Here is a 12,974-nt window from a genome sequence, read left to right on the forward strand (position 1 = left end):
GATCTGCCTCTTACTTCCCAACAGTGAGATTGAAAAGTGTTTTTCCCCTGCATTTATCCATACTCTGCCCTTCTCAAGAGGAGGGAATTATGTGTTACTTGTCAGTCCTTTGAAGTCAGGGTTGGACACTGAATTGATCAAAGTTCTATGTCTCCTAGTGTTTTTCTGTCTAGTCTTTCTATTATTCCATTTATTATGAAAATTGTTCCCTTAGTTCTACTCCTTTAGTTCACACAGGCCTTTTCAGTGTTCTTAGAATCCTTAATATTGGTTTATTGTGGTGCATTCGTGTTCATATACTGAACTTTGTCCATGAACTTCATAAGCACCCGCCTTGTTTTCAGGTTTTACTGCTACAAAGAGTGCTGCTACCATTATTTTTGCAGATGTAAGGCCATTCCCTTTGTTTTTTACTTTCTTTGGTTATGTGCCCAGCAGTGACCACTATGTCAAAAGTTTATTAACTTTCCTAATATAGTTTCAAATAATTTTGTAGTATTGTTGGATTAATTTAGAACTCCACCAACAGTATATTAGCGTATCTCTCTTTCCTCAACCCTCCCACTTTGCCATTTTCTCTTTTCATCTGTGTCCATCTAATGGGTATGAGATAAAACCTTAAGAGTTGTTTTAATGTGTACTTTTCTCATTAGCGATTTCTTCATTAGTCATTTTTTCATCTTGATGTTTTTTATTTTTTCTTTTGAGAACTACATATTCCCATCCTTTTAGAGTTTATTTGCTGGGACATTCAGAGGAGTATTAAAGAAAACTTAGATCTCTTTTTTCTTATATATTTTTCTTTGTAAGGGATCAAACTCCTGCTTTGTCACTTTTGTTTGAATTAACATATACTCTCTTTTCACCCAGTCCTCCTTTTAAAGAACATTGTTGATAGGGCCAAATGGGAAACAGCCAGGTGTTGTGATTTTTTTTGTTAATATCTAAGGGGGGAATTGAGCAAGACCTTGGGGTCACATCTGTCCAGTTAACCCCAGATTTCTTCATATAACTTTTCTCTTGACCTCCAAATAGTGGAGTAACCCTATCACATAAGCTGTTTTTCATTAAACATTTCATCCTTGTAACATCTTGATTTTGACACTCTGGAGTCCAGTAATCTTTTAAAAATTTAATTAGAAAGGTGCAATACAAATGTTCTGGAAAACTCTGAGATGGAAACTGTTTCTTCCCTCTGTGCTAAGTAGGTTCATTGGCAAAGTTCCTTAGTGGTGAGGCAGGGTCTGAAGAAGCAGTCATCCACATCTTTGGCATCTTGACTTAGGTCACAGGGATTGGTAGTGTTGTTACTCCAGGTGATACTAAGATGAGGTAGCCAAATTGCTTCCTGGGCTCTGAGCTCCTTAAGAGTGTCTGTTATTGGGACTACACAAGTGTTGACTTTAGGTCACCACCCAGGATATAGGTGAGATAAGAGCTACTGTCATATCTAGGAAATATATCCCCTGGATTGGTGGGACACTGCTGTTTAGGTCTCAGACTTTTCATCTTGGCAACAGCATGGCAAAAGTCAATAGAGAGACTTGTTGCTGAACGGATCCCATTTTTATCTTTGGATGTCTCTTCCTCCATTGATGAGGTAGGAATAGTTGTATCTATCTATTTGACCTCTTTGAGAGCCCAGATCAAAATGGTTTTGTATCTGAGGACAGAATAACCAAAAAGCTTTTTTAAAATGACTGCTAAGGGGGTGGCCAGGTAGCACAGCGAGTAAGAGCACCGGCTCCAGTGTCGGGATGACCTGGATCGAATCCGGGCTCAGATACTCAGCACCACACCCAGAAATAACTGGCCATATAACCTTGAGCAAGTTACTTAACCCCGATTGCTTTTAAAAAATAAATAAATAAATAAAATGACTGCTAAGGCACTCTTAAAATAATTATAGTTGACTTTTAAATAGCTAGCTCCAGAAAGTTGAAGAACTCTGGCAGAGATTGTTTTTCCATTGTCACAGATAGGGAAGCTAAGGCAAAGAGAAAGTTCTAGTAGAGCTGGAATGAGAATGAAAATGGCCTTGGCTCTGTTAGGGACTTAATATTTGCCTTTTATTTGATTTCTTGAGTAAGAAATCTTATTACTCAATAATCTGCTCTGTCTTTGGCAGCCTCCATGAGAAAAATATTGACTTGTAGTTTGGAGAACTATGTGGGGGTGAGGAATAAAGAATGTGAGATGAGTGTGAGATGGGATGGGGGACGGGGATTAGGGTTTGGAATATCGTCTGTAATTTTTTCTCATCTTAGAACTTATATATGTAGAACTGGCAGAGGATAATAGCTTGGTCTTTACATCAGAGACTGGTTAGTTATCTGGTTTCATTAACTCTTATTTAAGTTTCTTATGTCAAAAGTAAAGAGTTGACTTGCCTTTGAATCACAGACATGTAAAAGGAACTCAAAAAATATAATTATACCTTAATATATATGTTTTATGTGTATATGTATCTATCTCAAATAGTAATGCTGTTTATATAACTTTAAAAAACCATCAAAGCAACAAGGACAGGTTATAGGATATTTGCTGTTCATTTCTTATTGAAAAAACCATAAACCTTTCATGTGTCATTGAAAAGCTCATTTGGTATAGAAATTAAGTATTACTCATATGAAATTCTTGTAAGACAGTTGCTCTTGTATCCAGCCTGGTGGTCTCTGGCACAGACTTGTGCAGCTACCTCAGACTCCAGCTTGCCTCTGTGCAGAGGCACAATCAGTTTGATTAGTTTAAGGCCAAGTGCCTCATAGACCATGTGGTTTGAATGGGTTTGTTGGGCTGTTGTGTGGCTAAGTTCTTACAGATTTTCTGAAGGCCCTTGTAAGACTCAGTTGGTTTTTCAAATGTGCTTTACTTTTTTGTGGACATAATTTTTTTGCTGTGCTTGTAAGTAAACCCCATTAGGGCAAAGCTGGCCAAGCAACTGAGTGAAATTTTAGTGAGAAGTTTAGGAAATTGATGGTAGGAGGGGATGCCTGCGTGGAATTCCTGGATCAAATTCCCTGCCTTAATGAAATTGAATATTACAAATACAGCAGCAGCAACACACACACGCACACACACACAAAACTAGCAGTTGTAAAACTATTTAGTTTATATAATACTGCAGTTTTTCTTGGATTGTGTAATGGGTGGAGGTACCCAAAGTATCTTTTATTTATCTTTATATTTCCCCAATTTCTAGCTCTGTGCCTTACACATAATTTGTGCAAAATATCTGTTGAATTAGTGGTGACTATCCCGGCTACGAATCCCTTTACTTGGTACTTAGGGATTTAGCTATCCTAGTTCTTTCATTAACATAAAAATAACCCCCTTGGTCAGTGGTGCTGGGCTTGTGTCTGAGATTTCTAGAAGGAAAGAGAATGACTTATGTGCACTGGATGAAGGTGGTGGAATTTGAATAGAAAATCTTTCCCCTTTTATAGAGTGGAAAATGAAATCTTTTTCTCACTTGTCCCCAGATTATTCCAAATTAGGGTGTCTTGAATTGTTAGATTGTTTAGGATAGTGGCTAATAGGAGTTTGTGGAGTGTTAGAGGAAACCAGAAGGAATGATGACTTTCCATAGGATGTCTTGAAGTGAGGGTACGTGTACATTGTTTTGAAGATATAGAAAAAGAAATTGTCCTTAAGCTGGTGTTAGAAAAATTCTCTGAAGAGGAGGTAGATTTTCCAATTGTAGTTATAAAGATATTTTTTCCCCAAGGCCTAACTGATTTATTTTTCTTGAAAATTTCTAAGAGGCATTGTGGTATAGTAGCTAGAGTGCTACCCTTGGAACCAGGGAGACCTGAACTTAGGTCCCATTCCTGAAATATACTGCTTATCCAAACCTGAAGAGTCATCTAACTTCTCAGTGTTCTAGGAAGCCCTCTAGGATTAGAAATTGCACAGGAGGTACCAACCTGCATTGGGAGAAGGAGTTTCCTCATCCAGGAGTTCGAACCTATGCCATTGAAATCACAGGTTCTCTTGCCTCCGTGAAAAAAAATCCAGAGAATTTTCTGGTGCAGATTCACTCTGTCAGATTATTCTGGCCTGCTTGTCCAAAGTAAGCATCACAGATATCAAGGCTCCTTAAGCTTTAAGTCTACCCAGGTTTCAGGGGGGCAGAGCCAGCATGTCAGAAAAGAAGCTAGAAAACTCTACGAGTTCCCCCCATAACTACCTCAAATACCTATAAAATATTACTCAAAACAAATTTTAGAGCTACAGAACCCACAGAGTGAGAGAGAGAAACAAATCTCCTGCTGAAGGCAGCCTAGCAAGCCTACACTAAGGATCCATCACAGCACACTGGGAGCAGGGCACTGGGCGCCATGTGGTTTTAATCTCAGGGTGGCCCCGACAAGCCGCGGCTGGAATAGATTTCAGGAGAGTGAATCACCGGCAGCAGTGGCAGTTTCCAGACTTATCAACCCATAAATGCCAAAGAGCAAGTAAAAGGTCAGTAAGGAACTCTGTTGGAACTGGAGGGGATGGAAGCGTATGGTCCAGCCCCTGCCCCCACCCCTAGGGCAAAAAGCCACAGAGGCATAGTAGCTGTGCAACTGCTGCCACCACGTGGCTGCTTCCAGAGCTCTTGGCCTGCAGATTGTAGGAGCAACCAGTCTGAGGGGTAAGTGCTCTTGCTTTAACCTACTTGGATCTGGATCTCTTTCTTGGGTGGAGGTCCTTGGGTGTGTGACCAATGGGCCAGAGCTTGTGGGGGCTGCAGAGAGGGTACCCATCTAATAGCTCCAGCAGCTACAAAATCCCCAGTGATTTGGGACAAAGCTCTCCTCTATGGAAGCAGAGTTATACTGTGGGAGAGAGTTCAAAAGTCAAGTAATTGGCAACATGAGCAAGCAGAGGAAGCAAAGCAAGCACAACAATCAAACCTTAGATTCCTTTTTTGGGGACAAAAAAGAATCAAAGCATGGAACGGGAGGAAGACAACGAAGTCAGAACTCCTACATCAGAAGCTTCCAAGAAAAATATGAATTGGCTACAGGCCATGGAGGAGCTCAAGAAGGATTTTGAAAATCAAGTAAGAGAAGTGGAAGAAATATAGGGGAGAGAAATGAGAATGATGCAAGAAAATCATGAAAAGCAAGTCAACAACCTGACTGAAGAAAATAACACCTTAAAAAATAGACTAACTCAAATGGCAAAAGAGGCTCAAAAAGCCAATGAGGAGAAGAATGCCTTAAAAAGTCGAATTTTCCAGAAGGAAAAGGAATTTCAAAAGCTCACTGAAGAGAATAATTCCTTCAGAATTAGATTGGAGCAAATGGAAGCTAGTGACTTTATGAGAAATCAAGATACTATTAAACAGATCCAAACAAATGAAAAAATAGAAGGCAATGTGAAATATCTCATTGGAAAAACCTCTGACCTAGAAAATAGATCCAGGAGAGATAATTAAAAAATTATTGGACTACCTGAAAGCCATGATCAAAAAAAGAACCCAGAAATTATCCTTCAAGAAATTCTCAAGGAAAATTGCCCAGATGTTTTAGAGCCAGAGGGCAAAATAGAAATTGAAAGAATTCACCAATCATGGGGCGGCCAGGTAGTACAGCAAGTAAGAGCATTGGCTCCAGTGTTGGGATGACCTGGGGATCGAATCTGGGCTCAGACACTTAGCACCCACCCAGAAACACCTGGCTGTGTAACCTTGAGCAAGTTACTTAACCCCAATTGCTTAGGGGTGGCCAGGTGGCTCAGCGAGTAAGAGCACCGGTTCCAGTGGCAGGATGACCTAGGGATTGAATCTGAGCTCAGATACTTAGCACCACACCCAGAAATAACTAGCCGTGTAACCTTGAGCAAGTTACTTAACCCTGATTGCTTAAAAAAAAAAAAAAAAAGAATTCACCAATCACCTCTTGAAAAAGATCCCCAAAAGAAAGCTCCTAGGAATATTATAGCCAAATTCCAGAGTTCCCAAGTCAAGGAGGAAATATTATAAGCAGTCAGGAAGAAACAAGTTGAGTATTATAGAAACACAGTCAGGATAACACAAGATCTAGCAGCTTCTTCATTAAAGAATTGAAGGGCTTGGAATATGATATTCCAGAGGTCTAAGGAGCTAGGATTAAAACCAAGAATCACCTACCCAGCAAAACTGAGTATAATGTTTCGGGGAAAAATATGTTCATTCAATGAAATAGAGGACTTTCAAGCATTCTTGATGAAAAAGCCAGAGTTGTATAGAAAATTTGACATTCAAATACAAGAAGCAAGAGAAGCATGAGAAGGTAAACAGGGAAAAGAAATCATAAGGAGCTTATCAAAGTTGGACGATCTATATTCTTTTTTTTTTTTTTATTAAGCAATAGGGGTTAAGTAACTTGCTCAAGGTTACACGGCTAGTTGTTTCTGGGTGTGGTGCTAAGTATCTGAGCTCGGATTCTATCCCTAGGTCATCCTGACACTGGAACTGGTGCTCTTACTCGCTGAGCCACCTGGCCACCCCTAAGCAATTGGGGTTAAGTAACTTGCTCAAGTTTACACGGTCAGGTGTTTCTGGGTGGGTGCTAAGTGTCTGAGCCCGGATTCGATCCCCAGGTCATCCTGACATTGGGGCTGGTGACAAACTATCTATATTCTTACATGGAAAAACGACAATTGTATCTCATAAGACTTCTCAGTATGAGGATAATTGAAGGGAATATAAATGTGTATATGTACGTATACATACATATATTTGTCTATATAGCAGGGTATATGTGCATATGAATGCATATATGAGTGTGTGTATATATGTGTACATGTATACATAGATAGAGGGCACAGGATCAATTGAATAGGAAGGGATGATATCTAAAAAATAAAATTAACAAGTGAGAGAGGAATATAATGAGAGGAGAAAGGGAGAGATAGAATAGGATAAATTATCTCACCTAAAAGAGGCAAGGGAAAACTGTGGAGAGGAAGAACAGGAAGGCAGAAGGGAATAGGTCAACCTTACTCTCATTGAATTTGGTTTAAGGAGAGAATAACATACACACTCAATTGGATATCTTACCCTACAGGAAAGTAGAGGGGGGATGATAGATGGGAGGGGGGATTGGGGGGAGGGTAGGTAGAAGCACACACTTTTGAGAAGGGACAGGTCAAAGTAGAAAATAGAACAAGTGGGGGCAGGATAGAATAGAGGGAAATATAGTCAGTCTTTTACAATATATCCATGGAAATGTTTTGCATAACTACACATGTATAACCTATATTGAATTGCTTGTCTTCCCAGTAAGGGTGGGTGATGAGGGAAGAGGGGAAAGAATCTGGAATTCAAAGTTTTAAAATCAAATGTTTAAAAAAAATATTATTATTTACATGCAACTGGGAAGCAAGATATACAGGCACTGGGATATGGAGATCCATCTTGCCCTACTGGAAAGTCGGAGGGGGCATGGGGAAGGATATAGGAGAGAGCAGATTGTGGGAGGAGGTATTCAGTGAGATGGTTGTTCTAGGGTGGTGAGTAACGGAAAGACAGTGAGAAAATTTGTAACTCAAAATTTTGTGGAAATGAATGTTGTAAACTAAAAACAAACAAAAAAAATAAAAGAAATCACAGGTTCTATCCTTATCCTTCCCCCCCCCACCCATGTTTATTGAATCCTTTTCCCTCAATCTTTCTGCTCAGTTTCTACTCAACTTTCCTAGACTTCTTTGAAATGCATCAGTTATGATAGAGATAAGGGCTAGACACTACATTTAGAGGTCATCCATTAAGGTTGAAATTAAACAGCTAGGTAATCTTAAAAATCTTCAGAGAAAAGATTTGGTGCCCACTGGAGTATGTCACAGCTTTCCTGTAAGAAAGTCTCATGTCTAGCTCATTCCTTTCCTGCCTTGATTCCAGTTATATCCTCTTGTATTCAGTGGGTATAAAGGACAGTTGGGCACTGTACTTTATGCCTTTATTCAGGGTAATAAACAGAAGTTCTTTTCTTGTGTGAAGTATAAATTAAATGTAGACCCTCTCAAGATACAGACTTTGTATTCAACAAACATTTCTTAAATACTTATTCTGTGCTATGCACTAGGAATACAAAGTAAGAAAAAAATAGGCCACCCCTTTGAGCAATTTAAACTCTTCTGTGCAGATACAGTATATCTATAGATGTCAGGATAATTCAAGGAAGGAGAGAGTACTAACAGCTTGGGTGGGGAGAGAGGTGAGAGGCCTTTCAGAAAAGGTGGCCCCTGAGCGGAGCCTTGAAGGAAGATACAGATTCTGAGAGTTAAAGATGAAGCAGTTATGTTTCATAATAAGTGTTTGAGGCATCAAATTGAAGTTGTATTGGATATAACTGGCAAGAAATGATGGATTGCTTGACTTTCTCCCCAGGAGTGTCCCTTTTTGGACTGGCAGCCTTGTTGCTCCCAGGGAATTTTGAGTCTCACTTGGAGCTTGTAAAGTCCCTGTGCCTAGGACCAACTCTGATCCACACAGCCAAGTTTGCTCTTGTCTTCCCGCTTATGTACCACACCTGGAATGGAATCCGACACTTGGTAAGTTTGCTTGGTCTGAGAGTCTGGAGAGGTGGGGAAGGAAAATGGGACCTATTTTAGGAATGGCCTTAGAATCAGTCTTGTCCATCTTGCTCAGATGAGTAAATGGAGGCACAGAGTTTAAGTGACCTGTTGAGGTCACATAGCTAAAAGAAGAACCTGAGATTTGTGCCAGATCTTCTGACTACAAATCCAATGTTGTTTCTGTTATGTCATACTACCTTTCTTTAACAGGGAAATCCTGGCCTTAAGTGCTAGCATCAGAGTGGTTCTGGGATGCACCAGACACTTTAGATTTTAACAATGGACCTGCTTTTAGCCATTTGATGTTTTGGGAATAGTTACCAGTTACTCCAAGGACAATTGAGAACTGATGTCTTTAGTCTTGCTTATAGAGAAATTGAAACCCAAATTCTATCACTGTTGCTTCTGAGTAGATCACTTTCTCTGTCTTCTTAAGTAGTTCACCTATTAATTTTTGCTCTTTGTTGAAATCTTTAGTTCTTTCTTCCTTTTGCCTTATGTAACAAATGTAACTCCCATTGTTTCTTACTGTATGTTACTGATTCATTGCTCTCTATAAGACTGAGTTTGTCTTGGTTTGTCCTTGGGAAACTACCAAAACAGAACTCTAAAGACAGGTATTATGTGGTCAAATTTCGGTCAGCCCGGGGGGAGTTTGTAGAATCAGAGAAGTGAAAGACTAAAAGACCTCTTGTTAGGCTGGGTCCATCAACCACTTCCGTAGCTTTGCTCAGCTTGATTTGAAATGGTTTTCACTTCCCTTAGGGAGACCATTTCTGCTAATGACATGTTTTCCCACTGAGCCAGCTTTCTAACAAAACTCAGCTGATCAGCCTTCTCTGCACATAGCCTAGAGGCCAAGGCTTGCAGATTTCCTCCTTTGGTCATAATATGTGAGGACTGAAGAAAGCCCAAAGCTCATTTTTGTCCCTGTTCCTGCCTTGTGAAAACCTCAATTGAGAGAGGTCAGGAGCCTAAGGGCTTTGCTTAAGTCTAAAAAGCTATTCTTGTTCTTGCTTTTGTCAGGTCCTAAGCTCTGAGGTTGGGCCGGGACTTTCCTCTGCTGCTTCACCAGCCCACAGGCATTGTGCTCTGCTAGCACGTACTTGTGAATGCAGTCCTCCTGCACTCTTCTTGGTTCCTTTATCTGAGCTCTCTCTGGCTTTTTTCTATTGAATGATCCTTCAATATTTAGTGAGGACAGTGCCTGCCTACCTCAGAGAACACCCTATGGCAGACCTGCACAAACTTGGTAGTAGGTAGGGGCCAAAATTAAAATAGGCTAAACTTCTTCTGACAGAAGGTAGGTTTTTAGCAGCTTACTTTCCAAGTAAAGGTAATTAGAGACAGACTGAGGATGGTTGGTTGCCTCAAGTCACATGACAAACAGGAGAGAGTGTGCAATGGCATCTCATCTGCTGAGTTACATGATAGGCACAATAGTGACTAGTGGAAGTCCAGTTAATCAACACGGACTGAGCACTGGATACATCTTTACTTCCTCTACATTTTTCCAGTGTCCTGGAAATCCTTTGGCCTGAGGACTGCATGTTGTGCAGGCCTGCCCTGTGGTATACTCTGAGGCTCCTTATTACCTGTCTGTTTTCATGCAAATGAGTGATTCTGTTGTGGTCAGGCACTGGGTTGTTCAGCTTGGAACTGAAGACCCCTAAGGTTGGCCCCTGTGAGTTTTTAGGGTGGTTTATTAGGGGACAGGTAGGTTTCCAATCCTTCTAGGGGATGAGAAATGACCTCTGCTTCTGTTTGGGTTTATGCTATGGTCATATGGGAATGTAGGGGATGTTAAGGGAGGACTAAGAGCTCCAGCATGAAGGCTTACTGAGGCCTTTTCAGGCCTGCCTTTGGTATGTCCACCTGATTCACCCAGCTCTCACCTGTAGCTCCAAGAAGCTATAGTATGTGCAGTGGCCACACCCAGATAAAACCACCCCAGCAGATAGGCAAAACCGGGTTGAGGGTAACCAGCAGGCCTCAAACCCATTGGTGAGTTAAGGAAGCATCTACCTCAAGCATGTGAAGACCTCCCCTGGTGAAATGGGCAGATGAGAACAGTTTATTCCATTGACCATGGAGGCAACTGAAGCAGGCACTGTGGAGCACTTAAAGCCTGGTCAGACATTAAAGATGCCAAGGTTATTTACTGTATCCTAGGCCGTTGCCACTTGTCCTGACTTTCCTCTTGCCACTAGACTTAGATCACTCTGGAAGAGAGAGTGAGGCTGATGACTTTATGCAACTTTCCTCACTTAAATCTAGTTTACTCAGGAGTCAAGACATCACCCAGTGATGTCACTGATCCTCTTTGAAAGCGAAGACAAACAACAATAATGATATGGTCAGAACTCTGCTTGCCTGAGGTTTCCAATTGGCTTCTTTTTGCCTAGTTTGGCCAGTATTTTATTAAAGAAGTCGTTGCTTCTAACAGATGTTTTGATGTGGCCAGTTTTCAAAATTTTGATTTTACTAACCCTTCTGTTGTTTTTATAATTATGATTTACCAATCCTGATTGCTTAGTTTCTTTTTTTTTTGTCTTTTTCTTTATAGATGTGGGACCTAGGAAAGGGCCTGAAGATTCCTCAGCTCTACCAGTCTGGAGTAGTTGTCTTGGTTCTCACTGTGTTGTCCTCTGTGGGACTAGCAGCCATGTGAGGGGATAATATATCTTCCATCTCCCCTGAAGGATTGAGTTCACCTTCTCCCTTTCCTTCAGCCACCCTTTCCCTCAGACCAGGGTAGAGCTCTTCTGTTTTGCTTAGATCTCAGTATGTTTGAAGAACTCCTTAGAGTCTGGTCCAATACTCATAAGTATTGGAGCTGTGGGAGAAGTTCCAGTGTTCTCCTCCCTAAAGAAAGCTGCATAATAAGGCTCCCAAACTCTTCCTCTTTGCCTCTCCCTGCCCTCCCATCCCCTCCAATTACCTTTCTTGCTGTGGGTTTGTCCTCTTTCCTCAGGCCTCCTCAGCCTCTTTCCACATTGGGCCTTGACTTGTGCTAAGGGTCAAATGTTGGCTGCCCAGTCCTGAGGCAGTAAAAACAATGCCAGCTCTGTGGTCTCTGCCTTAGGGTTGGGGAGAAAGGCTTCGAGTGCCAGTGGCCGTGGGCTGCTGGCTTAAAGGACAAGGCTGCCCATTGGAAATGGCCCAGAGTCCTAAACCACCCACACTTTTAGAGAAAAGGGAACCAGCCTTTCTGGGTGGGTGCAGGGAGAGAAGGAAGGAGGGTGAGTTGGCTCCCTGGAGGCTGCAGATGTTCTGTGGGGAGAGGGTAGACAGCTCTCCTGGCCCAGGAAAGGATTCATAAGATTCAGTCAACACATTGGGAGTTCTCTCTTTTCCTGGCACTTTGAGAAAAATAAACCTTTTAATTTCATATTTTCCAATAAAAATTTATGTGACATCTTTTTCTGTAATTAAATTTAAATTACCCACCCCATCTATTTTTCTCCTTGAGATCTAGATATAAGGAATAAGGACTGGGGAGGTGCCAACAATCTCCACCCTCTAGCCAAGAAAACATTTGTTCTGTGAAGAGTCTCACATTAAAGAAAAAAGGTACAGCATGATATTAAATCTCTTACAGCATGCAGCTCCAAATATTGAAGGGGGAGGGAAAAGAATCCCAGTTTGCTACAGGCCTCCAAACTCTACTGGAGACCGGCTATGTTATCCCTTATGTTATCATTAAGAAAAGGTCCAGAGAAGTAGACAGGGGCTGGATGGAAGTGGAGAGCTGAGAGCACAGAATACAGACTTTTAGGAAAAGAAAGGAGAAATTGAAGATCTAAGGAATTATAATGGAGAAATTTTCACCATGTATCTGGAAAGTCAGGCTCCTATAGCCCTAGTTCCCTGAATGTTGAATATATTTTTATTTCATTAAATATTTCCCAATTACATGTAAAACAGTCTTTAACCATTTAAAAAAGTTATGAATTCCAAATTCTTTCCCTCCCATGTCTCCCCACTCCTTGAGAAGGCAATTTGATAGCAGATATACATGTGAAATCAAGCAAAATATATTTCCATATTAGCCATGTTGCAAAAGAAAACAGACAAAAAATAAAAATTCAAAAAAGGCATGCTTCAATCTGTATTCAAAGTTCATCAGTTCTCTTTTTGGTGATGGATAGCATTTTTCATCATGAATCCTTTGGAATTGGCTTGATCACAGTAACTAAGTTTTTCACAGTTAATCATCCTTCTAGTATTGCTATTACTGTGTAGAATGTTCTCCTGGTTCTGCTCATTTCACTTTGCAGTTCATGTAAGTCTTCCCAGGTTTTTCTGAAATCATCCTACTCATCATTTCTTACAGCACAGTAGTATTGCATTACAATTATATATCACAACTTCTTTAGCCATTCCCCAGCTGATAGGTATCTCCTCAATTTACAACCTTTGCC

At 40.8% G+C, this 12,974-nt stretch overlaps 1 protein-coding gene across 1 annotated transcript in view; it reads left to right on the plus strand.

Moving 5' to 3' along the window:
- SDHC (succinate dehydrogenase complex subunit C) overlaps positions 1-11,968 on the plus strand; it is a 43,269-nt gene extending 31,301 nt beyond the window's left edge. The window contains exons 5-6 of the mRNA XM_069070521.1: positions 8,363-8,526; positions 11,117-11,968. Of these exons, the coding sequence (XP_068926622.1) occupies positions 8,363-8,526; positions 11,117-11,221 (269 nt within the window). The 3' untranslated portion in view covers positions 11,222-11,968. The remainder of the gene's footprint in view (positions 1-8,362; positions 8,527-11,116) is intronic.
- The last annotated feature ends 1,006 nt before the right edge of the window (positions 11,969-12,974 follow it).

This window comes from Petaurus breviceps, unplaced genomic scaffold (genome assembly GCF_028583685.1).
Source record: "Petaurus breviceps papuanus isolate PSGF00001 unplaced genomic scaffold, PetGlider_PUasm1.0 90808, whole genome shotgun sequence".
NCBI classification, from domain to species: Eukaryota; Metazoa; Chordata; class Mammalia; order Diprotodontia; family Petauridae; genus Petaurus; species Petaurus breviceps.